This window comes from Onychostruthus taczanowskii, unplaced genomic scaffold, assembly GCF_017590055.1.
Source record: "Onychostruthus taczanowskii isolate IOZ18803 unplaced genomic scaffold, ASM1759005v1 scaffold68, whole genome shotgun sequence".
Taxonomy (NCBI): Eukaryota; Metazoa; Chordata; class Aves; order Passeriformes; family Passeridae; genus Onychostruthus; species Onychostruthus taczanowskii.
The window spans coordinates 171,071-198,536 of record NW_024504566.1 but is presented as its reverse complement, the minus strand read 5'-3'; the positions used below and the strand labels follow the sequence as shown (position 1 = coordinate 198,536).

Below are 27,466 nucleotides of genomic sequence, written 5' to 3'. Positions count from 1 at the left end.
ACATTTCCTCTTGTCACTGATGAGAGTTTTGCACATGAGGTGTCTTTGATAAATTAAATACAATCCCATTGAAGGTATTTTCCATTGAAGCAAAAAGAACCCCTTTTTTAATTGAATCTTTAAAGCTTTTCTTTTTACATACAGGTAAACCTACTTCCAGAAATCCTGCATTTTCTTTGTAGAGAAGAGGGATTATGCCAGATAGCAAAAGCCTTTTCAGGTAATCTGATTTCTTCAAATATGCTTATGTGATGATGATCTTTTAATAGTTGTCACGGGAAGTTTTTGAAATGAGACTGTCAACTTACAATTCTGTTTTATTTTTAGTCATGAATGCGTAGAGGGAAAAAATAAAAGACTGATAATCCATTTTAAACACACTTAAATATAGATTACAATTATGCAGTATCTTTCCAGGTAAAGATATTGCATTTTTCAGCTGTTGCATATTGCAGATATAATTTGGCTATAAGTGTCTTATTTTTGGACTGCTTTGTGTTAATATAGTTACTGGTATTTACACTTCTGTGCCCTGGGTTTGGTGTAATATGTTTGTTCAGCTTTACAAAAATGTTGTGGCATGGAGGAGTCAGAGCTTGGTTCCTGTCCAGACATAATTTACTGATAAAAAGCCTTTATTGTGTATTAAGATCATCAACCAGAAAAGTTTAAAGGTTATGGGCGAATTTCCAAAGAATTATAATTTACCATGGGTGAAATCCATTTTTGAATAGAAACTGGGGCAAAACGCTTGTGCACTGTATTATGTCTATTTAAACTTCTTTCTCTTTTCCCCTTTTTAATATATATGCTAAATTTAACACAGAAGGAAAGGATTTATTGCATCTCATTTAGTAATTTAGGAGTATGTATCTTCCGTAAGCAGTATTCTAGTCTTCCATTTAAGTCAGTGGAGGGAGAAATACCTACAAATGCTACTTCTTTTTATCTTAAAATATGTATTTAAAATAAGTGTGTTGAATTATTCTCTGCAGATAATTGCTACCCAATTGTGTCTCACCACTGTCTGGAGAAATTGGAAGGCCCTGCTCATGTTGTCACAGATTGCCTTCAAAAAACATTGGTTCACCCTGCTGCTTGAAAAAAGCCAATTGCAGGTTTTTTAATTATTTTACTACCACAAAACCACAAACACAAGAGAAACTTACTGCACACCTAGCTTTCTCTTTAAAATATGTGCATTTTCACTGCTGTCCATAAACGTGGTACAAGCCACTTTGTATATGACCCTTTTATTAAGCTATTCAGTGTTTTCTCCTGTACTGGATTTACTGGCAAGCTCTTGGTAGTGAGGGGCCACAGGAGTGGCTTCTGTGAGAAGCAGCTAGAAGCTTCCCTCAAGTCCAGCAGAGCCAATGCCAGCCAGCTTCAAGATGGATTTGCTGCTGGCCAAGGCTGAGCCCAATAACAATGGTGGTATCACCTCTGGGGTGACATATTTAAGAAGGGAAATAAAAAAGCGCAGAACAGCACCTGGAGAGATTAGTGAAGAAGTGGTGGGAGGAGGTGCTGCAGGCAGCAGAGCAGGCAGAGGTTCCCCTGCAGCCCGTGGTGCAGCCCATGGTGTGACAGCTGTGCCTCTGTAGCCCTGGAGGTACACGGGGGAGCAGAGATCACCTGCACCCCATGGAGACCCAGTGCCACGAGAGGTGGGTGCCTGAAGGAAGCTGTGACCCTGTGGGAAGGCTCCTGGCAGGACCTGTGGAGAGAGGAGCCCAGGCTGGAGCAGTCTATTCCTGATGGACTGCACCCCATGGGAGGGACCCATGCTGGAACAGTTCGTGAAGAACTGCAGCCTGTGGGAAGGACTCTCCTTGGAGAAGTTCACAGAGGGCTGTCTCCTGGGGAAGGGACCCCATGCTGCAGTGTGGAGTCCTCCTGCTGAGGAGAAAGGAGTGGCAGAGGCAATGTGTGATGAACTGACCACAGCTCCCATTCCCCTCTTTGCATCACCACAGAAAGGAGGTAGTGACTCAGGTAGAAGGGAGGAATGGAGGGAATTTTTTAAGATGTAGTTTTGTTTCTTATTATCCTACTCTGATTTGATTGGTAATAAATTCAATTAATATCCACACATTTTTTAGCTATGAAGGTAATTAATGAGTGATCTCTCCCTATTCTGTCTCATAAGCGTTTCATAACAGTTTCTCTTGCCTGTCCTACTGAAATGCTTTGGTGGGCACCTGGCATATAACCAGTGTCACTTTACCACATCTTGACTTCAGGGAAGGGTCATTTGTAAGCATCTTATTCCTTACTTATATTTTTAGTGCTTTCCTGGCAAAGAGAAAAAACCTTGTGACTGATGTTGAAATCTCATTGAAATCAAGGTAATACATGTGCTTTGCAGCAGGGCTCTGAATCTTACCCACATAGCAAAGGAGGATTATTCTAGCACTCCACTGAAGAGCTATCATATAGAGAAAGGCCCATCCCTCACTTTTCTCTTACTGGTAAGAAAAGTCTTGAACCTAAATTAGCTGAAGTATTTTAAAGTAAAAATAAAAAAATTATATCTCTTAAATCTGTGTATCTCCACATCAGCATGTGGCCTCAGGCTATTTCAACACAAGGTTCTCATGACATTTAAGATGCCATGGAGAGTCCAGCATGCCCAGTAGAATGGGCAGATTTGGCACAGGATCCATTTCCTTTTGGTCCAGTAGCTAGAAGTTCAGAGGGATATCCTGTGATATCCTAAATGACAATAGATGTCTATTTGTGGACACTGAATTTTACACTTGGTATTTAGAGTAAGCAAGCCAAAAGACCATTTATTTTCATCATAATTCAGGGTTAGCTGAATTGAATTGACTGTATAGACTATGCTGATGTACACTGACAGGAATGTGAACTTCAACTGTGGTACACAGTGGGGTCATCTCTGTATAGACCAGAACCTCAGTTTCAAACCATTAATTAATCCCATTCAATATCACTGGATAAGTAACATGTAATTTAGAATGAGTGGAACTCATCCATAAAAGGTGATATTAGAATCAGAAGGGTAAATAATTTGATTTCAGGTTCAGTGGACAAAAGGGCATAAGTTAGAGCAAACTAGTCTAGAGGTGAGACTTCAGATAGTCCCCCTTCCATTCATCTGATAAGGCCAGCTTTTTCCACTTTCTTTTGCTTGCATTCTTCAACAGAACTCTCTTTCTAGCAACAGCAGAATTGCAAATTAGCAGGATTTTTTGGATCCTCAATTTTAAAATTATTCACAAAAAGAACAGTTCTCATCAGTATTTCCTCCACAGAACAGTTTGTTCCTTTCGAATCAGTTATGTACTTTCACTCTTGTGTGTTTGAGTCAACAGGGTTTCTCTACAATTCCTGTTAAAGAGGATCTGTTGGTTTGTTATTACTATCATTTAGTCAGTCTTCGAGGAGCCAAGCAATTTCCTGTAAAAGTGAAAACACAAAGAATGATGTTCTCTAATTAAAGACATAGTAAGCTGTAGAAGGAAATACCAGGCAGCAAGGGTGAGAAAATGGTATACTGGATTTACTGTGGCCACGACAATGTTGATGTTGATAAGCAGTGGTACAGTGGTTTGGGTTTTTTTTGATGTTACTTTATTTGTTGTTGTGTAACTCTTAAACTGTTAGGCTTTGTATTTAAGACAGCATGCCCATACTTTTGTCGTATGCCTTCCTTCTGTGTTTCTGTTAGTGTCACTAGTGCAGAGACATTATGAGTGTCTGCCAGCTTTGTGTGCTCCCATGATCTCTTTCTGGGCTGGCCAGCAGTGTTAACCACACAGAAGGTCTAGGGATAGGCATGAACCTAATGAAATTGTATGGGACGGAGAGCCAAGATAGTCCAGCTGTGTGACTGTGCTCCCACTCTGTGATATGTTTATGATCTGGTGCTAACCCTGTGCTTTCTTCTCCTGCTCCCTATCCCCAGTGTTCTTGGGTTACTCTGGAGTGAACATGAAAGGTTATGACCCGAGGGTAGGAAGCAAGACTCAGTGGAGCCACCTGTGGAAGAGAGAAGTTAAAGATCATATTTCTTTTCTGTTGTAACAACTCAACATCTCTGAGACAGGAATTTGATTTTTTTTTTATAGGGGGATGTATTTCTTTTGGCCCTTACAAATATTTGCACACCAGTTTTGATCAGGTTTGTGCCTATTACCTTTCTGCTACTGAAGTTAACAAGAGCCCCAAGAGTGGCCAATAAAACCAGCATCTGATTTTTTCCAGTTAATTAGATTATAAACTATGTAGGGCAGGATTTCATTGGTTTTACAGCAGTGTCAAATCTCAGCTACGTAGGAACAGCAACATAACGGCAAATATTAGTAATTTGAAAAGAAGTAAAGCAGCTAAATTAAGTTAATTACTTGGCCTATACTCTTCTATATTCTGTCCTGTCACTAGTACAGAATTGTGACTCTAATCATGCAACACTCAGGCAGCATTTTCAGAGTTGCTGTTTCCAAAGTTTTATAGCTTATCTGTGTAATTAAGTTCTAGTATGAGGGGTGCACACGGAAGAAACAGCCTTTCTGAAAAATGTTGGAAAAAATCCAACACCTCTAACTTTAACTCTTAGGGTGCTTTAGGAATGAAGACACCAAAACTATACTTAATAATGTAAATACGGTTTTCCATGCACCTGCCAAAACAAAGAGGCAAAAAAAATGGTAAGTAATTATTTTAAACTGAAGCTGTATTTGCTGATGTTCCTAAAAGGAAAAATAAACAGCATCATACAAATGTAACACTGTCATAATTTGATCTTTTTAACTCTGAAACTTCACAATGAATTTCAGTGCATTTCAACCCACAGCTTAAATTAATTTACCTCTAGATCTGTTTTACTGTAAAATTGTTTTGTTTTTAATACTAAACCTATTTAAGATAGTTTGGACTTCCAGAAATTACACGTAGTTTGACATTTACCCATCCTAAATATACAAAGTGTGTTGCTCTGAGATTAAGTGTCTTACAGAGGGTGGGATCACTGCATTTTTTAATGCAAAAAGCTTTTAAGGGCAGCTGAATCAGTAGTGAGCAGTAGGCAGGATATTGGACTTGCATCAATGTTGACATCACAAATAAAGCTCATAATGCATATCAAGACCATCACAGATTAAGTTTCAAGCAAGAAACCATATTCCAGTGAACTCAATGCAAGTGTTTTCAGGACTTCCCTGGGGGCCAGGACTGTCCCTGTTGTTTCTAGTTTCCTTCAAATATTCATCATCTACTTTGAGTTTCACAGCCAAACTTTTCTAAATGCATCGGTCATAAAACTGAGTGCTAAAGGTTCTCTCTCTTTCTTTAGCAACCTCAGGGCATAATGTGTAAGCTGTAGCAAATTACTAGCCTTTGTTTTAGTCTTTTAATCCAAAAATCAAATGGGTGACAGGAGACAATTGGACAGAATAGATCTGCTTTCTGTGACAAGTCTCAAGGCATGTAGTGGCAGTAGTTCAAGTGAAATCATCCATCCTCCAAAATCAATACTGAAAAATGGAAAAAAAATCATTTTCAATGCTCATTGCTTTCAAAGTTATGCAGCTTAGAGCGGGTTGCTGTACTTGATTGAGCCAAAGGTTACTAGGCTTTATTTTGATCAAAATTCTTTGATCTGGAGAACTCAGAAGTCTGCCTAAGAATCTGTGAAAGCTTTTTAGGCATCTCCTGATGTGGAGCAATCTTTTCAGTTGTTAAACACACCTTTCCAACCTACAGAGGCTGGAAAATTGCCCAGCTGTAAATTCTAGAAGAGGACCAGGTTGCAGCAATACAAGTTGTCTGGTGTGCTCCAGTAGCCCATACCAATAAGGAAAATGGATGATCCCAGAACAGAATGCAATATGGAGTTCTTCTAACTTGCTGAGGTACCCTGTCAGAATGCAAACATGCAAGGCTGACAGAGAGGACCTGTTATCAGTAGTTCCTGAATATTGTACTGTAGAAACTGCTGACAAATGACATGAGGTGTCATCCCCCTTTTTTTTTTTTTTTTTTTTTTTTTTTTTTAATGTCAGAGAATTGAGACTCCTGCTAGAAATAGACTGCCACTATGAAAATCTAGGAAAACATCCATAAGGCTTCTGTGCAGATGGAAAGGCTGCTGTTCAGTTTCAGCATCAATGTGCTTTAAGGTTGTAAAGCAATGCTTTTCCTGCTAAAAAGAAAAGCAATCTGATAAATATCTTGCAAGTACAAACGTGCTGAGTTTATAATTTAATTTTATGGAAGATAGCAACAATGTGCTGGGCTCAGAACACAGCACAACACTTCAGTTGCATTTCATTCCATCTCTAGCTTTGTGCTTCATTAAACAACTACGAGCTCCCAAAGTGACTCAATTGCTCTTGAAATATTTGTAACAGATCTGACAATTGATGGACACTTGAGAAACAAAATGACCTTTTTCTCAGAGACAATAGTCTTAATTGTTCCTTGCTCCATGTTTGAAGTGTGTAAAATATAGTCTATTTGATCTTGTACAAAGTAAGAAATTAATTTAAAAACCCACATCATAACCTTCCTTGTAAGATCAAAGGATACTATAGAAGGAAAGAAAAAGAAGAGGACACATTCTCATTCATCTTCTGTTTCCTTTTCTTTCAATCAATCGTTACTTAGTTCAACCAGTAAGGTATTTTCCTGCTGAATTCCTTGCCTTTGCAGATCACCAGATGTTCGTGTTAACCTAAGCATTCAATTTACCACCAGTCCAGGTGGCTGCAGGCTGGCTTTGCTCCAGGAATTCTCAATTTGTCCAAATGTACTTCTAGCTATTGGTAAACGTTTTGCTCAGCCACACATTGTAATTTTTAAATCAGCTATTCTTTATTGTGTATGTGTTGAATCCCTCGTTACACTTCAGAACTCTGAGCCGAAGACAAGTAAGTAACTTGTGAGCCAGAGATGGGGGGAGAAGAAGCAAGAAGTCATAGCTGTGTAAAAACTTGAAAGGCCTCATTAGATGTCAGTGAGGCTGCTGCATTAGGTTGTCACTGTCAACTGATCTGTTTGACTGTTGTACTTTGAGAGATTGCAGTTGACACAATAGTGCCGGCCACCAGTTTGTGTGACAAAGAGGTGCTGCTTTTTTTTTTTTTTTTTTTTATCTAGAGGTGTTGACTTACTTTGGTAGATTTTATACCTCCTCTTTCCCTATGCCATGCAGCTGTTCTTATGTCTCAGGTCTGTGTTTTACCTGCTGCTGTGGTTATTGTGTGAATTCAGGTGAGAACATGTAGTGGCCTCCTTACTCATGAGCATGGCCTCACAGTGAACACCCTAGGAAGAGGTAAAGTCGTGTTGTTGTTGGTACTTTCAATGGCACCATTCCAGAGATGTCAGCATCAGAAGCCTTTTTCAAGCCAGAATTTCAAGGAAATGAAATTGTGATTTTTTCAAAGTGAAAGCAGTTCATAGGTCCAGGCATAGGTCCTTTGCCTTACACTGGAGCATCAAAAATGGCGGCAGCAAAAAGTACTTTTGGCAAAGCCTGCAGCTGCCCCTCAGGAAAAAGAGCTCTTTGTGTAACATTTCCATTACTGCACAGCCACTGTAAAAAGAAAAATTATCTTATTTTGTTTACTTTTTTCTTTGATCTTTAGACTCTGCTACAAAAGTTATGATTTATAAATTAAAAATAGTAAGATTTGGATTTTTGAAATAGGGGATGTAGTCTGGACATGGTATTAGGGTGCTGGGATTCTTTCTAACTTGGTTTCCCAAGCTGCCTGACACATCAACTGCTGAGCCTGCTTCACCTCTTCCACTATAAAATGTTGATGTTGTTTACATACTTCAAGAGGACTGCTTAATTAACAACAGCTTGTAGAGTGTTTTCAAGATGGAAAAACATGGCAATTACTGCAAACAGTAAAGGCACTGCAGGCTAATTTTCATTGATGATAAAGTTGATTAACAAATACACAGCTCTAATAAACACTGTTACTGCTTTTGAGTGCTGGAGCAGGTGAAGAGTTGCCATGAGAACTGATGCAGCTGAGTGTGCTCAGTTCAACACCACTGATGTCTCTTTATTATTATGGTAATTATGTTCATTGATTACTAGGAGTAGATTTACCAAAGTGAGGGACTGTCACTCCCTCTTGACTCTGCCTGATAGTGTACATGCTCTGAGTCATCTCAAAGGAGTAAGCACCTAGTGACAGTCTCACTTCTTCTTAGAGCCCCCCTGTGATGTGCTGTCTCCCAGGGGAATGCCAACACAAAACCAGTAAAGGGACGTAAGGCACCATACAAGCAGAATGCTCTATAAAAGAGACATAATTTATGAGCATTGCCCTTTTTTAGTTTTCAGTGCAAATCATCGTCATCCTGAAATTTGTTTAACCTTCTCTTCCTTAAGACATGGCAGTTGATTTTTTTTGTTTGTTTGTTTGTTTGTGGTTTTTTGTTGTTTTGGTTTTTTGTTGTTGTTGGTTTTGTTTGGTTTGGGGGTTTTTGGGTTTTTTTAGTGGGGGTCCTGGTTGGGGTTTATTTGTTTTGTTTTGTTTTGTTTTTTTTAATTGAGGCAGTTTGCAATGACTTAGGGCAATACTAAGGATCTTCTACCCTGTAATTTGAGAATTCGAGAAAAGTTTTGTTTTTCATCTGTCCCTACCTACTTGTTTTACTTGGGTATATCCAGCTCCAGGAAATAGCCCACTGCATAGTAGCAAATGAATTAATGTCAAAGTAATATTTTTTCTTTCCCTGAAACGGTTAAACTCTCATTTTAGAGGGATAAATACAGGTACACAAACCTCATCTCATTATTTGCAATCTCTGTCTTGTGAGTTGTTACTTGTAGCTTTGGCAACACAATTAGAAACATGTTTTTAAAAGGAAAAGACACATTGCTTTCTCTTGAGTAATGACCTATGCAGCCCTTCTCTGCCATGTTCTTATTTTCAGTAAAATGTTTACTTTCTTTTAAATGGCTAAAGTGATGCATAGGAGTAGTTACATGGGACCATTGCTGACTGCCGTGGTGGAATGCCATTGTCTGTCTACAGGGTAGAAATTGCCATACTAAAGTGCCCTTGTGTCTACATCAAGTCAGACATGAAAAAAATACAACTTGATTTTGCAGTTCTGGTTCCTATGCATATTCAGAAACAAGTCTGCTAAATAAATTACTTAATGGGAATTTACTGTCTTACTCCTGTTGTCACTACACAGTCAAGTAGGCAGAGCAGTCTGCTTTTGTCTCTGTACCATCAAAAGCCAGGTAGTCACTTGCAAAGTTCCAATCAGTTGTAATGCATAACACAACAGAAAGATGTCAGTGTGGATATAACTTGAGCATGACGTGCTCTATTAAATAACTGCCTGGTTTTAATTATTAGAGCATTTAATCCTGCTAAATGGTGCATGTAAGGCAGAGGACTAGATTAGTTCTAGATCTCAGCTGAGACTGGAAGGTTGAGCCGAGCTGATCTGATGAACAGCCAATAAATACAGACAATCACAATGTCATTTTAATAGGCTCTCTGGGAAAATGAGTAGATGAATAGTTTTTTTTCTTTAAATGTCTGTTTACAGCTCATCACCAGGAACACAACTTCAGTTTTATTTTTCATTTCATGTACCAAGGTTGAGAGTGCATGCTTTAGAAAAGAAGCTCTACAAATAAATTCATACCATAGCACAATGCAGTATGTCAATAAAAAGAAAAGCAATAAGGTTTGGGAATAATTTGAACAGCTTGATTTTTCCTGACCATTACTTAAGAACTTGAAATGTGAGCTGTGTTAGAATTAATGAATACTACCCTACATGAAATAATGACACAACATAAGGGCTTTGTGCCTTTGTATCAAGCACGGTAAAAAGCAGAAAATACATTCCACCCCTTGACTGATCTCACATCACAATATTTTGATTACTGTTAATGTCACATGCCTCAATAAGCTTGAGAACTGTGGTACATCAGTCCTGCTCCCACTGTTTTTGGTGGCAGAACTAAGGCTCCCATAGGTTTCAGTACCTGCAAATTGTAGCCTTAGTGGTGAACACAGAAACAAGGATATGAGCTTATTTATTGAGCTATGTTATTACAGTAGCAAAGTCCCTTGGTCCTTATTCAAAGAAATTTCTTATCCCCGTTAATTGTAATTAGTGCTCCATGAGGAAGTAAGTTTTGGTATTCTATATTTGGAAATCAAGGATTTCAGTTTTTTTAAGAAGGAAAATGGGGATGCTTTTTGTATGCAGTATTGCTGCACTCACCTCTGAAGTGGAAGTGGCAGCTAAGCCTTAAAGCCTGCAGCTTGCAGCTGGAAGGGGATGCTTGGTCAGATGAAGCGGATCCAAAAATGTTTATTGTCTCAGCATTTGTTATTTTACATTTTCATCTGATGTTGGTAGCTTTCCACTATTGTGTTTTATTCATTTAATCCTTAGCAGCAGGCGTCCACCCCTGCTTTCAATGCTCTGCTGACTTCCTTTCTCATCCCCTTGGTACTTTTTCAGACCTGCAGCTCCCACTTGTGACCCCAGACTGTTCTGGCCAGCCTGGACTGTCAAGGGCCAGCACTGCAAGAAATGTGTCCCAGGGCAGCGCAGTCATTGAGCAGGCACGTGCCTCCCATCTGCAGCACTGGTGGAAGCAGAGCATGAGCACAAAGCTGTAAGTTATTGACGACCCACCCTCAGAAACTGCCAGCGCTTCAGCATGCAGTTATTTGGGAGTCAAGGACAGAATGCAACAAAAGAGGAGAGCACAGCAGATGGAGCACTTGGATGTATTGCATTTCATACTTGCAGAATATTTGTTTCTGTATTAACCAGGTTTGCACATGTTTTGGGTATAAATGTCTAAGTCTTTGAGGCATTGAAACACCTCAACAAACAAATACAGACCCAGAGACACCCCTGAACATTTAGGTCTCATGGTGGCTGAGCTGTTTCCTGCTCCTATCCCTGCTTTTCCCCTACCACAGACACACGCATGTAGTCCTTTGCACAGAGATCCCCCCTTAAGGTGAAGAACCAAGAAGTACTTGATAATTTGTCTGTTATCAAGTGCTGTTTCCTACATTGCACTATTTCACAAATTTTATGTTCTGAGGACCTGCTATTCTGCAGAGGGGAGAAAAATTTCTCTTTAAGATAGATGTTATTAGACTTACTTAACAGATAGCAAAATTGAGGTCTGGAAAGGCCACATATTGCCAAAAATTACACAGAAATGGAAGAAGAGCACCTTGTCTTTTACCAGTAATCAGTCTTAGAGACCCGTAATTTCTACAGTCATCTTCCCATTGAATTTTGTATTAGGTAAATTGATGCTCAGAGATTTTAACAGACAGATTAATAGCGCCATTGTGAATATGCACAAATATAGCTCAGATTTCCCCAGGCAATGAGCTTTTAAATAACAGGTTTTTTCTTGGATTTGCTTTTTTTTTCTGTTCTGTTTCTATGGCTGACTCTCTTTGTGTGTACTATGGAAGCTGTAGGCCAGTTTTTAGAGAGCTGTGTCATTTCTTAAACAAAATTGCTTGCAGAATTCTTAGGTTTAACTGATTTGCTGTAGGTTATTTCTAGGTATCCTAGTCTTTCATAATATTGGAATGATTGTATATGGCTTTCATTAGGGGAAGTATGCAGCACCACATGTTTCTGTCCCTTTATTACAGAAGAGAGTGCTAACAATAGTACAGTCTTTCCATAGGACTAGGTGGGGATGTTCTTCTGAATTCACTACAAATCAGCATTAAATAGGGTACCTTGACTATGCATTTCTGTTATTTAACGTGCTTGGATTTCTTTAATGTTTAATTTAGTCTTGATTTAATCATTCACTCTGAATAGCCTGGATTTGTAATACTTAATTATTCCCACAATGCAGTTACCCATATGTACTCTCAAACATCACTCCCTCCAAATATAGTTGCTTCCTGTGTTTGGAAACTAAGAGTTAAAAATGCTGAAAACAATAAAATCACTTGATGTAAAGCTTTGTTCCAGCCTACATGATTTAACCTACTGTGTTGCTTAACTTGGGGGAAAAAGCGCTAATTTCCTATTTCCACTAATTTCACTATTTCACTATTTTCTTATAGATCATTTGCAAAAGAACTGTATTAATGCTACATATTTTTATTATTTATTTTTACATTAATGCTACATATTTTTATTACTTTCCAGGAATCAAGTATCAACATCAGACCACAAGGATGTCCTTAAAGCTCAAGACTTTTCTGTAATCATCAAAGCATATGTGCTTGTGACATCCTTAACACCTCTGCGGGCATTCATTCATTCAACCACTACTGTCTGGCATCCACCCAAGAAGAAGCATTTTACCATAAAGGTAAAACATTTAATTTCCTCAGTTTTCCATCTTTCAGGCAAATTACATAGACAGAAAACTAGAGAATATCTTTCTTCTATTTTACTCCTTCTTTATTAGCAGCCCACAGCCAACAGTGAATATTCTTCTAATGCACAGTTTTCATTTCTCAGAAAAAGAGGGGTTTGCTTCATGAAGCAGGAAAGCATTGCCCTGTGCACTGGGGCCTGGGATTTGCAGGTGTCCAAGCCCATTTTTATTGGTCATATTTGACAGCAGTTGCAAGGTCAGAGTTTTCTCTAGAGCACAGCAGTGTGGGTGCTGCCATGCAGTAGTAACTTTTGCTGGGATGTTGACAGTGTTGTGAGAAGGGAACGTAAGTATTTAAAACAGTTTGTTTAGATTTCTTTTTTAGGTGCAGTAAAACAGACTAGAGGAGGGTCAGGCACTTCTAAATAATGGGAAGGAAGAATACAAGTATACCATAGATAGGATGGTTCCCCCATGGTCTCAATTTTATGAAGAAGGACATTTCATATGTGCCTTAGATTAATTCTGGACATCTCCAAGTGCGTGGAGATACCCCTCTCACTCCACATCTTGCTTGCTCAGCAAATATGCCTTCCCATTCCTTTCTTCTTCTAGAAGGGAACTGTGCTTGTAACACATCAGCTCTTTGTGAAGAAGCTACAGTTGTGCTTCTTCCCTTTTGAAGAATTAAGGTCACAATGTGGCAGTGATTTCTTGAGGTTGCATACATCAGCTCCTGCAGCAGCTATTAAAGGATGGGTATGCTTTGCCCATGTAGCCTTCTTGGGGTAGGAGCAGGTCATGGCTTTGGACCAGTCTGATATCACTGTGGTATCACTGTCAGGACTGTTGATGATATCAGCCAATTTTAGCTCTTGCCAAGTGGAGTGCCTAGTTTAAGCTCATTATCTAATTCTAGTTACTGGAGAAACAGACATCTCTAGAGAACAAATCATCACACTTAATTTAAACACTGTTTCGGAATGAGTTTCCTGGTGAAAGTGTTTGCTTCCTTCTATGGGCTATGACATTCTTAGAGAACATGCCAAATTCTGGATTGCCAAAATTAGGTGAGCTGAATCTACTTCTCTCTTCCCCCCCCACCCCCGCCACTTAAGCTGTGGAAGCCCATGGAGATATATTACTTTGCTATGTATTTTCCTCCATTTACATTTATGAAGAGTAATGGTCACTCTCTTTCAAACCCTGGTATTCAGTTTTGGTTTATTTTTATTCAAATAGCACAATATACAGCAGCATCACTGTTGCAGCTGAAGTAGAGACTACTTTAAAGGTTAGTAGTCATTAGTAATTGTTATATGGCTCTGGAAAACAATTCCCATTGAGGGAAGTCTGCTGAACAGAGTTCCAGCCACCATTTACAGAGCACTTTGGCAGCTGAAGAAGCAATAAAAATGATAGATGGAAGTAGCAGTGCATCTACAGTGGTTCCAATCTGTTTACTGCTGTTGTGGCGTTATGCTTTCCCATAGCTTCAGACAAACTCATCAAAGTTGTGGAAAATAACAAAAGATAGGCACCATTTGTGAAAGAAGCACATTTGTAGTGATGTAGACATTGAATTGCAAATTAATAAAATGATGGAAAATGGGGTGTGTAAGGCTGCCTTTCAGCACAGTGTGCCCTGTAAAGAACATGGAAGGGGGCAGGGACCTTCCAGAAGGGAGACACCGGGAATTCATAGAGTGGCTAGGAAGCACTGCTGGAAAAATCATACAGAGGGTCTGTGCTTGATGCAGAGCAAACAGGCAGGTCACCCACCAGAAAATACTTGGGAAAAGGCAAATTCAGCCATTGATATCCTTTGTTAAGACATTTTGTCAAGTTTCTCACAAACTTCATTGAGCTCTTCATCCCTTGCCGGTGTGACAGACAGTACCAGGAGAGTCAGCTCTCCCAAAGTAGCCAGTGGAGCAGTGCATGCTTGTACCAGCCAAGAAGCCTGGTCCTGAAAGCTCCTAAGCTTCAAGTTTCTGCCAGCTCTATTGTATAGGATAGAAATTGCCATGTTTTGAATCTTCAACCTGTCAATAATCTATAGAGAATCTCCAAGACCTGTTTTTCCACTGATTGACAGAATACCCACCGGGTACTCAACATGCCAAGAGGGGAGACTTTGGTCTGGAAAAATTTGCCAGAGCTTTTCCACAACAGACTGAGTTTTATTTGGTTTGTTTGTTTTTTTTTTTTTTTTTGGTTTGGTTTTTTTTTTTGGGTGTTTTTTTTTTTGGGTTTTTTTTCTTTTTGTCTTTTTTTTTGGGTTTTTTTGGTTTTTGGGGTTTTTTTTTTTTTTTGTTTTTGTTTTTGGTTTTGTTTTTGTTTTAATGCAGAGATGAGAATTGTCTTGATTATCTGCTTTCAGTAATGTTGTACCATAATTTAGAGACCTCCTCAGTGTGTATAGACCTCTGGTCAGGAATTTTTTTCTCGTATCAGTATAATTACAACATTTTTAATGAGAAATTCATCCACATTTGTGGTTAACTTAGCTTTGCTATCACAAACTCAGTATGTTAAGTATGTTTAAAATTTGATCTCCCATGTACAACAATGCCTTATGGGTTGCTAGGAGTTACTAGAATGTGGGAGAAATGAAAGAGAGATTTAAAAAAAACCCCTGGAGATGGGATAGCTATATGATATCAATGATTGAAACTGTGTAAAGAAAAAACAGGAGTTTCATAAAAGAATACTGCATTCCCCACTGCCTTTTTGTTAGTAAATTATGGTAAATTATTTTTTGCAATGCATATTTGCTTTTTATAGTCATAGTGGCATGACTTCAGAATGATTTCTTGAATAAGCATTGGTCAAATGGCAGTTCAGGAAGAGTTCAAGTATGTTTTGCTCACCAGTTGCCAGGTTTTCTCTGGGTTATACATATTTTAGATTTCATTTCAGAAAGCAAAGGAAGGTAAACCCTGAGCTGGCATGAGGATTTTGTGTGCAGTCAGGGGTAACAAAAGTGCGACTCCAAATTTGGGCCCAGCATGGTAAGATGCAAGAGATGCAGGGGAGAGAATGGCTTTCTGCCACACAGATGTTTAGATATGAGGTTTGTGTAATAGCCCAGTTTCTTTGAGGAGAATTGGAAGCTGCTTATTTAGACTGTGTGTTGAAAAATTATTAATAAAATAGAATATTTGTATTTTGCATATTGCACCAATTAAAGGAAGGGTCTCTGTCAATGTATGCAGTGATTACTTTTGTGTTAATCAACATTATGTATGAGAAGAATGCTGACCCCTAATAATTATTTCTTTTGTAGAAGCCAGTGTGCAAACCAGATTAATTAACCAAATTAATTTATGATTAATTATTTAAAGGCTTAACACACTGTGAATTTCTTCCTTTGCCCTGCCATTAACCTTTCCCTGCCTGATCCCAGTGCTTTGTGAAGGGATGCACTTTTGTAGACAGAAGTACCACATCCTGCATCATCAGGGGATGCTCTTTTGTGCTGTCAGCACCTTCCTGTGGCCCCTGCTATGGGCCATCATCCTTTTGCCCATCCAAAATTGACAGGTGCCTCCTGGACTTGAGTTCCTTGACTGGTGTTCTTGCATAACCCTTGATATGCTCAGATGAAACTCTGTTCTTTAGTAATTTTCCAGTTGTGAAGTGCAGTAAGTATAATTTAGTAAAGCAGTTTGCTGTTAAGATTGCTGTGGTGTGAATCACTGTAACTGAAACTCTTTGTGTATTAAGCATTTGGAAACTTGAGTAAAGAATTTTTTTTCCTAATCAACATACATGCAAATAAAACTGGACCCTCACCTTTACAGGAAATCCATCTCTTAATATGACGTGGCAGTCTGGCTTAGTGCTCAGCATGGTGGAAATTAAGTTACAGTATTGCCCTCAAGTGCCCAGCTTTGGTACTACTTGAAGTATCACTCATACGTATTTAAAGTGAGATAGTATGCAAACATACATAAAGAGAAAGAGCAAAATGCTTGCAAACAGCAGAAAGGCTTGGGATTTTTTTTCTTTTATTTTACGTTTGTTTGGGGGTTTTTGAGTTGTTTTTTTTTTAAATTTTTTTAAATTTAATATCACTGCCTTGTCACTTACAGGAGCAAACACAAAAGAAAAATTATCAATTCTTAATCAATTAGATTGCATGTTTACTTGGTACTAAAATTAAATTGACTCATTAGGTTCTGTTAGAATGCTGTAATGCTCTTCTTTCTGGGAGACTGGACATAATATAATGCCATCTCTGTTTTCTTTCCTCATGGTATCTATAATTTTTCTTTTCACTGACATAAGAACAGAAGTCAGTCTGGACTGGGGAGATCAAAGACATGCTTAGTCTGACACTCCATTTGTGGCAGTCAAGAGAGCATCATGAAACTCTGTAACAGGACAAACATAAAGTGGTAGTGGTCCCTAGGCAGACTATATCTATTTCTGGTAACCTGCGGGGTTAGAAACACAAATATGGAAGTGGAATATATATCTTGATGTTTAATAAGCTCCAGTGGGCTTTTATGCATGCAATTCTCTACTAGAATTTTAAATTCATGAATGCTTTTGGTCTTAGCAATGTCTTCAAGCAATGATACTGTACAGATTATTTACGTGTTGCTTGAGTATTTGTTTGCTTTAAAACTTAAGCAAAGTCAAACATGACTTGATTTCATATCCTTAATTATTGTCTTAAAAGAAAGAATAAGAAATCCTTCCTTATTGTTGTATTCATCTGTGTCAACCTGTCATGCAGTGCACAAATAATATTCTTTCTGGAGTTCTTCTCTGCTTTTCTCATTCTGAACATCCCTATTTAGCTAAGTAAGAGCTTATGACTGATTGTCCTCTACAACAGGTGGATATGTCATAAGTTTTTCTACTATTATCCTGGTCCTTAGCTCTCTGGTGTTTTTCTAGTTCACATATCCTCTTGCTTTAGCTGTTCGATCCAGTCAGCTCTGTAAACATGCCATTCTGTGGCTTCCAGCTTTCCTAGACCTGCTTCCTACTACCCTGACTCTTCTCATTCTTCTTTTTTTTGAATTCCAGTTTCCCTTAGTCAAGATGATACACTTTTGGTCCTCACAGCAACCTGGGAAATACTGTTAGTAAATCACCTTTACTTTTCCACTAATAAGTCAGAGCTGAATTGGGAAACCATTCTTAGTTCAGACTCAGTCAAAAAGCCTGATTTCATGGTTGCTGAAGCTGGTGAGTGGCTTTTTGCTTTTGGACTTAGTCTTAGGAGCAAGGAGTTTTAGAGAGAAGGAATCTTTCTCAGATGGACTTTTGTTCTCCATGTAATTAAGTTATGAAAGTGTTAAGGGGCAAGATGTTGGGGGTTTTTGTGAATATTTTTTTCTGAATAATTTAATACAATCTTTTTAAAAATCATATGTAATGAAAAATATATACAGAACTGGGAAATCTACTGTAAAAAATAGTTGGACACTAATGTGATTTCCCCTTTCATCAAGTGCCATGTTAGAGCTGCAGAGAAAGGGCACATCCTAACAGTAAATCAGGAGTGGAATAAACAAATCTACCTGAAGCTAACACGTAATTTATGATAAATTACTGAACTGTTTTATGTGTGTTTTATTCTAGAAATGTTGGTACCTGATTCATGGGTACATTTTTCTCCCATTACATGGCCTTTTATTATTTTTATATCCTCTGTTCAGTAGGAAGGTCCACCTGTGCTAGCAGAAAATATATGAAATAGCTTCATTGCTAAGTATGCTTCTTCCTAGCCTTCTGTGTGGAATTAGTTTTTATTCTTGCAGACATTTTAGATATCTAGATACTTCCATACATGTAATCAAAGAGATTCTTGTTTGTGTGTAAACCAGAATTTTATACCTATGAACAGCTACTTACACCCAAAAGTATTTGAACCTAGTGAAGAACTTTCACCAAAGGTAGATCCAGTAAGAAGAATGAATGTACAAAAGTGAACCGAGAGAATAGAGCCTATGTTGAAAGATTTTAGATATTTATTGAATTTATTCAAGCTATTTTCAAAAAGAGGCAATTACTGTAAGACCTTGAGAGCCTGAAGATCCAGCTGATCAGAAAGAGTGCAACAGCTCCGTGCACAACAGAACAATCTGGAGAGTATGCCCTTTGCTACTTCAAAAATGGTAATTTCTGGAAACCAAAGGTCATACTTTCACCTCTCAGACATAAACCTTACTTTCAACTCTTATCCTGATAACTTTGTCTGCCATGTCATGTTGAAGGCTGCTACTAGGAACCAGTAGGGTCTTTCAGAATCGATTCGCATGAATAATGTAAAGTGGAATGCTCTAAATCCCAAAATGTAAACCTCAAAATTGCATTGAATTACTCAGTAGTGGTCTCTTTTCTTTTACCTCCTTGCCTCTGAGGTAGGTTCAGAGCTCATCTATGCCTCCAAAGGGGAGTCACAGTTACAGGAAAGGATGTGGGAGTTTAAACAAACCCAGAAGTGTGTAACTGATGATATACAGTCAACTGGCAGCCAGTAATTATAATATACCTTCTATCAATTTCAGTAACAGAAGGGATAAATCATTATGCCAGGCACTTAAAACACTTCATTGAACACTGCACATTTCTAAATATCCTTCTATAAATACTCCCTGAAACTCCGGTGGCATGTGCTCATTCACCCATGTTTATCCAACCTCTATCTCACAGGCAACAGAGGTTAGAGGCAGTCCTGCTCTCCTGGGATGCAGCTTCCCTTCTTTCTGCACCTCTGCTTGGAGAAGTGGGGGCCCCTGCTCTGTGTGTGCTCATTTCACATGTGCCCACGCAGGACCTGTGCCCATCCTTACATCCCAGTATTCCCTGAAGTCTAGGCAGAAGCTGTGCCAGCAGGCTAATTTGTGGCAATGCCTGACCAGGTTTTGGCTGCTGCTTTCTCTACCACTATTTTCTCCACTCCTTCACTTTCTCTCTACTGCTGCAAATTTTCATGCTCCTTTTCTGTTATTTTCCAAGCTGACTACTTCTTTGTTTCAAAAATCACTTTGTAATTTCCTGGTTACTGTTTAAACTTGCTGATGGTCGCATTCCTCTGTATCATCGTTAAGTTTAGTCAAACATCATCCCAGACAGTTCTGCATATTCCAGGCACACAGGTGGTGTTGTCCATGGCTGTGTGAGCACTCCAGAGACAGATCTTCTGTCTGTCTTCAGTGTCTCAGTTAGATTCTCCAGGGCAACCAAGCAGTTTTAGATTACAATTAATGTCACTGTTTTGAGACATCTGCTTTAGGATGGCATAAATTATGCTCTTCAAGCATCTGTGTGAGGTGTAAAGGGAACCTAGACATTTAGCTTTGTACATAGACATAATTTGTGCAGTCTTGTAGTGTGGAATTCCTCTACAATATTGATACCTGAGAGAATTTTCTTCATGTGAGCTGTGTCTCTGAACACTTGTTACAATCAGCAGAGAGCTAATCAGTGCAGCCAATAAAGGAAGGTATTCTGAGTTTGCATTTATGACCATTCCCAATGTTATTTAAGGAAAATCTTGTTTGTTTCATCAGGAGGCAAGATTGTTTAGGATTGAGCTAGAAGGCAATCTCAGAATGATCACTACAGTTTGGTTTTATATTCTTTCTCAAGGCAATCGTCAGATGACCATTCAGGTAACTGCCTCAGGCTGCCCCAGCAGCTCTCCTGAGAAATTAATTGGCAGAAAAATTGCCTGAGGAAAATCTTATTGAGGGAATTACTAGAGTCATCTTAACATTCAGCCCAGTGAGTGCCACACTCTTCCACTCTTCAAGCTCCATGGCTCTATGCATGAAGTCTGCAAATCAGAATTCCTTTGTCAATTAGATTGCATTTTTTCAATGTGTCAGACCTTTACCTGATGATTCAGTTTATTTTTGAGGAGCCAGAGGGATCTATGTCATTGAGATTATAAGGCTAATTTTAATAATGGCAGATTTTAAAAACTAGATGTCAAAATGGGTAAAGGAAAAAGTATCATAAAATTAATATTGAACTGGCCTTTTTTCCCTCAGTGGCTTTTCCTAAAACAAGAAGTTATTGGGCAGTGAAAGGTCAATGAGTTTAAATTAATCTGAAAAGTATTTCTAGTTCATTCCGCCTTTACAGAAAATGCGTACTTGATCCATGTAACTTGACTGTATTTGCACACTTCTGTAAGGCATTACATAAATATTTGGATCATAACTTCTACTGTATAAGTCCAGCATTTGGGTGAACACCTTCAAGCTTCTGAGAAATCTTGCAATTCTGTATATAGTGGTGTTATTGTATAAAATAAATGTGCATGTCTGCATTTAGTCTTACAGCCTACTAAAATTGAAACCCTATTCCTCTGCTTAAAAATTGGCCAGCCAGAGGTCAGCTTTCCCCCAGAACAGGTTCCTGTAATTGCTGGCAGTATTTCTTACTCTATCCTCTTTAAATTGTTCGGTGTTAGTTCATCACACTCTATCAATGCTGCATTTTGCTGGACAGGCAGTCTGTTTCCTCTGAAAGGGAGAGGAACAGCATCAGTGGTGGTCGCTTGAAGAAACCTTCAGCTCTTTAATATTTTGCAATTGAACACATTCATATACTTTTATTCACTCAGAAGAACCTGAGGTTGCTGCAGATTTTCACACATTATCAGCCTTAATCCATACACTTTAAATTTTTCCTATCTGTTGTTGTAAATCCTGTGGCATCTGTTGGAGTCAAACCTAATCTGAACTTGTTTAAATGGGATTTTTTAATGAATTGGAATTTAACCTGAAGTATTCATCTCATCTCTATTGGTCCTGAACCAGGCTGACTAAATATTTATTTTCAGCCATTGGCTTAGAATAAACATTGGTATAAAACCTGATATCCTCTAATGAGAACCTGTTGAGCAATGTTTCTTTTCTAGGCTGGCTAAGGAGAGCTGTAACTAAAATGCAGTTTCTTGGAGATGCCAGTTTTATTTTAATGCCTGTTCTAATGGCAACAGTTGACTATTAATAGCCAACAGCACGCTCTGAGTGCCAGTAGGGCAAGCCAGCCAGTCTTCATCAATTGTTACTAGAAATGTATGCATTATGTATCCTTTGTGTTTATATACTTGGAAATTGATTGATGGTGAGGGGGGGAGATGAGCTGATGGTCCTCTTGCTCTTCCTTCAAGTAATCCCCATCTCTCCTTATTAAACTCTTCAACTCCTTATGCTCCCTGTGCAGCACAATAGCACATCTTCTCACTTAGTCCTTCAATACCTACTGGAGATTTAGGAAGTTAGAGAAAAGGTGCAAGCCAGAGTAGCAGGAATGTAAGTTGTGTGCAGAATCTGGCAGAGGTGCTGGAAATAATTGCAAAATTCAGCTGAAGACCCACGTTGGTGAGATGAGCCTTCTTTTTATTTTTTAAATTTATTTAATATGAACAGTTTAATTAACTGTGCTTGTCCTGAGCAAGGAACTGACCACTTTGGTGAGATGAGCCTTCATTTTAACTTTTTTCTTTATTCACATGAACAGTTTAATTAACTAGTTTTGTCCTGAACAAGGAACTGTAGTGGAACAATTTCCCTTGGAGATGAATATAAATCAGAACTGATCTGAAAAATGTGGAGCTTCTTGTTCTTAATCTTTGTACCACTCTGTGGGAGAAACATAGCTTTGTTGTTCTTAGGGAAAAAAGGACTCCTTCTCAGCTTGTTTTGGAGATGAAATAGACTGTGATGTGAGGAGCTGCATAATCTCCAAATAATGCATCTGGGGCTCCTTTGCCCCATAGGCTCATGGAATTGCAGTACACATGGAAAACATTCTACAGTATAGAAATACAGTTTGATTAAAGCATCATGCAAGATTTCAGCATCATGCAAATATCCAAAAAACAGAGTTTGGCTATCCATGAAACCTTTGCTTCACCATTTCCTGCAGTCAGAAGTTTAATTTTATCATTTCAGCCATACATATTGTTGTCATTTTTTTCCTTACTGGCATTTCAAATAGCTTTACTAAAAAGATGATATAAAGTCACAGGCACTATATACCTTCAGCACAGATCAGTGCATGGGTCACCATTCTTTTAGTCAGTTAAACTTGGAAAGGCAACCACTTGTTGAAATAAAACCAGAGGTGATAAGAACAGGAAGGCAAACAGACCAAATTCCTATCCTTCAATTATTTACCAGCACAACTGGATGGAGTTAGTGAAACTGAAGAGAGCAAAAGCAAAGGAGGATCAATATTAGCTGCATATTCAAGTATTTCCCATGGCTGGTTGTAAGCAATGTCACAGTATTTTTTAAAAAGGAAATTGAAAATGCTTTTTACATTTAACTGTAATATGCTACCTGAAGAAACCGAAAGCCATTCATCTGTGCCAGTGCAGACTGGTGTGCTGGAAAGTATTTATGCTCAGAAGGTGAGACTCCAAAACTTTTAGAAAATACTGTGGAGTAGGGTGTAGAGAAGTATGCTCTAAGTTCTGGTGTCAGCACATCACAGCACATCACCAGGAATCACCATTGTATGCAGAGATCCTTACTGGGTCTATTCCTGTTCACCATCTTTGAAAAATGTCTGGATGATTGGACAGAGTGTATAGTGAGCAAGTTTGCTGATGACAGAAAACTGGGAGGAGTGGCTAATGCATCAGAGGCTCATCCTGCCACCCAGAAGGGCCTCAGCAGACTGGAGATAAGGACTAAAAAGGACCTTATGCAGTTCAACACAGGGAAGTGTACAGTCCTGCACCTGGGAAGGAGCAGCCTCAGGCACCAGCACATGCTGGAGGCCAGCAGCTGGAAAACAGCTTTGCAGAAAAGGGTCTAGGACACCTAGTTGACCACCAGCTGGCAGTCTGCCCTTGTGGCACACCTGGAGTACTGTTGTACACTCTCCAGTACAAGAGGGATGTGGAGAAAGTCCAGGGTGGGGATGGGAGGTGTGGTGGTGCAGGCCATAAGGTGATTAAGAGTCTGCTGCATTCCTTATATGAGGAAATGCTGAAACAGCTGGGACTGTTTAGCTGGGAGAAGCTTCTCAAGGGCCAGAAGACTGTCATCAAAGTGTATGAATATCTGAAGGGAGGCTGTAAAGAAGACAGGGGTACCTAGTGACAGAACGGAGACCATGGGCACAAACTGAAACTTGGCATGTTCCTTCTGAGCATCAAGAAACACTTTTACTTTGAGGGTGACCAAGCACTGGCACAGGTTGCCCAGAGAAGTTGTGGAAATCTTTATCCTTGGAAGTATTCAAAAGCTTTCTGGACACAATTCTGGGCAACCGACTGTAGATAACCCTGCCTAAGCAGGGGGGTTGGACCAGATGACCCCCAGAGCTCCCTGTGGTTCTGCAATCATGTCTTGGAGCTAAAATATCACATTAAACTTTGTTGCAGACTTTTACCAAGGCCCTGGCTTGGGTAACCCAACTGCTGTGGGTACTTGTTCGTGGCTGTAGCAGTCCAAGGCAGATAGAGAGGTGCCAAGCATATCAGTCCTCAGGAGTTGTCTACAGTTGTCTCCAGGAGCCTAAATGCTTCCATCATGTTACCCCACTGAGGCATGTATAAGTGGGTGATAATAGAAAATATATACTGATATTTTTTAAATAATAGAGAAATTCCCAGAAATAATCAGAAAATTTTCCTTTCTTAATGTTAATATAAAATGTGTTCTGCATACACTTTACATTCTTTATTTCTGAAGATCATATTTTTTTGCTATGTCAAAGCGTGTCCTTGGTAGTATAGTACTGCTTTATTATCTAACAATTTTACATAGCTCAGATGGTAATTGGGATCTGTGCTGTATGATAACTCTAATGGAAATATGGTTCAAAGGCAGCCCCTTTCTTAGCACCAAGGACACACTATACAAAACTTTCCTATGTCCCACTCTTCACTGGGTCTCTGTGCTGCTCCAGTTGTTTTCCCAAATCTCTATCTGAAGTGATGATAAGGGTGAATTTGCATGAGTGATGAAAGCACCTGAGGCCATTACTGTGCAGGCCAGTAAATAAGCCATTGGGAGGATTCATGAGTTTGAAAACCACAGAATATGCAGACTTTGGTCAAAACACAGGCTGCAGTGGCTGATTATTTTCCCAGCATCTTTCTTCTATACTCTGTTTAAAGCTTGTTGACCAGGGGTAAGGATTTGTAGTCATGGTCCAGTGAGATAGCCCTTGGCACAGTATGTTAAGAAAAGAGAAGGCTTTTACTTCAAGTGTGCTATTCCCACTGATGAAGATACAAGCATTTTTTTGAGGTTTTTTGCCTAGAACCAGTGACAGCAAAAGGTTTTATCCAAGTCAGCTTAGATTCTGAGCAATATTTTTAAAACCATTAATACAGATTTTGTTTCTGATATACTTATTTGTAAATAAAACATCATTCTTTATTAGTATGCTATGTGGAGTTTTTCATTCTACTTTATTGTACAAATGAATAAGAATTGAAGATGATATTCCAAGGCAATTTTTATTTCTATCAGTCTTTTAATTTACAATTTTAAGCCCTGATTTATTGTACATGCTCAAAAATACTTGTATTCTCTTTCACAGCTGCAAAGGTTTTTTGAGATATTCTTCAGAAACGGTTCTCCCCAACAAGCCTTCAACAACATGAAGGAGGCTATAAACAAACTTCTACTTGTAACTGAGGTCTTCAGCAAATCATCTGCCTCAGGACCAAATTCTTTCAATCAGTAAGTGACTTGCGGTAGTCATTGTAATGCTAATGTCAAGATAGCTCCTTAGAAGAGAATAAAAATTGCAGAAGATACAAGAATCTTAAAATAAAAAATCCATATCTATTTCATACTTCTTTATAAAGTAAGGACATGCTGCATTTAAGGTGTACAACTCAATATTCACAGTGTTTCTAGTTTGTGAAAAGGTTATGATGAATACTTAGGACCAGATGCTGTCCTAATGAAGTGTTTCAGGCAGCACAAATTAACAGAAATCACTCACAACTGGGCTAGTCCTAACATACATAAAGCTGTATTTCCTTTCAGTGAGCATTCTGTCATATGTCAAATATTTAATGCTAGAGTAGCCCAGGTTGTTCAGAGCTGGCTCTGGCAAGCAATCTGAACAAGAGACACTGTAAAACACTTTATAAAGTGTATGCTATGAAATATACTTAGGCACCAACAGTCACATTTCTGTGTGTAATCACTACTACTAGTGTTATAATTCTTACACATATATCAACCTCAATTATGTAATACTTTTACTAAATAAAATTATTATTTGTTCTGTGTACGTTATGCCCCATCCCTGACATTTTTATGATAAGTACTAAATAAGTTGCTATTTATTGAATTTATGTGTTTAAGCTATTTTGAGAACTATTTTGAGGTGTTTTAGTAGCAGTAATGTAAAGCTCATTATTTGACTTGCACAAATTGGGAATAAAGCTTACATTGTGAGTGGAGAGGGTAGCAAAGAGGGGAGGAGTGTAATGGGGATGAAGCTATTTTGACAGTGGTCCAAAATCCCTTTTTTACCAATGAAATGGACTCTCTTGTTTGTGTTACACAAGAGTTGCTTATAACTCCTGGTCCATGCCTCCAAACATCCCCATAGCTGCAGCAGAGCTCTTTGCTCAACTGAGTGTGGGATGTTTCACCATCTCTTCCCCTCCAAATACCTTCAAAGCTTTTGCAGGATCTCATTCACTCTCCTCAAAAGGCACTTTTCCCTTCAGTATAAATTACCTCCCTCTATGTCAAACATTAAAACCACCTTTATATAGCACTATTTTCCTCACCTCACAATCTGACTCCTTCCATGTTTGATGCTGCTGACTCTTAGAAATTTATTAAGTCTGTATCACATGTTTCTTGACCTATGTGTGTATGTTTTTCTGCATGTCTTCTCTGGACCTGTGTGTGTATTGAATTTTGCTGTGTATGGGACATGGTTCAGTTATGGGCCTGGCAGTCCTAGGTTTGTGATTGGAAACAATGATCTTAAAGGTCTTTTTCAACCTAAATTATTCTATGATTCTATATTTCACAACAGTACCTAACATCACACAAACTGATTCTTTTTATGTTGTATTTCAGATGCAGCCAGTGTTTTCAAATGCTAACCTTTGATATTGGATTCAGCATGTCCCTATACCCAGTAGTTCTTAAGGTGAGAAAATTGCACAAATTATTGCTTCACTCAAAAAAAATTACACCAAGAACACAGCAGAAAAACCTCTTTGATAGGTACCCTCAAATGCCTAAGAAATGTACCAACACTTTAATGTTAATTTTGGCTGATTGTGAAGAGTTTCTGTAGACGAAACCAGTTTTTAGAGTCAGAGTTCCTGTGATGAAATTCACCAGACCATCAAAATGTGCAAACATTTCAGTTTACATTAAAAGATTAACTATTACCCCAAATGAATGTCAGTGAAACAAAATCCATAGGAAGCACTGCATGAAAGTGGAGTTAGGTTTTAAATGTGACAGACCAAAGATGAATGGAGGAAGTTAAAAAACCACAATTGGCTCTTAATATGAATTAAAGTTCTTCATAAATTGGATTGTACTTCATCATTTCATTACCTGCTTTGACCTCCACTGTGCTGCCTTCTTCCTGGATGATCCACAAGGCCCTTAAAACCAGGGAAATGAGACTTTTGCCAGTTTCTGTAGCACTCCTGCCTCAGAACAACCTGTCCTGAAGCACTTATTATACTGCTTTCCAGCTGTTCTCATTACCTCATGTATACACATGAATATGCATATGCTTAGGTATGTAAAATGTTTCTTTATATTTATGATATACAAATATTAACAAAAATTAGTTAATACATCCCCACTTAAAATCTGTTCAAGTGACTAGTAATAACAGTGCAGTTAATCTCTGCATTCTTCAGAAACAAAAAATCCTTTAAACACATAGGGAAAATGCACATATGAAAAAAAGTTTGCAGAATTTAAAAAGTTCATGAAGACAATATTTTTAGTTAGTCTAAGAAGACTTATTTAGGTAGTGGTATGTCATAACAACTCAATAATTGCATACCAATAAAAAAATTATCCCAGAAGAGCTTAAAAAATAAAACATAACATTTGTCTTCCTGTATAGAAGTTAAGAACTATTCAACAATTCAACTGTTATCCATTACCTGTAAGTTTACAGTAA

At 38.5% G+C, this 27,466-nt stretch overlaps 1 protein-coding gene across 5 annotated transcripts in view; it reads left to right on the top strand.

The window, feature by feature from the left end:
- CPED1 (cadherin like and PC-esterase domain containing 1) overlaps positions 1–27,466 on the top strand; it is a 144,661-nt gene that overhangs the window by 36,181 nt on the left and 81,014 nt on the right. For all 5 annotated transcript variants that reach the window (XM_041421015.1, XM_041421016.1, XM_041421013.1 and 2 more), the window contains exons 5-9: positions 145–220; positions 10,486–10,642; positions 12,166–12,331; positions 24,881–25,023; positions 26,392–26,464. In XM_041421015.1, coding sequence (XP_041276949.1) covers positions 145–220; positions 10,486–10,642; positions 12,166–12,331; positions 24,881–25,023; positions 26,392–26,464 — 615 coding nt within the window. The remainder of the gene's footprint in view (positions 1–144; positions 221–10,485; positions 10,643–12,165; positions 12,332–24,880; positions 25,024–26,391; positions 26,465–27,466) is intronic.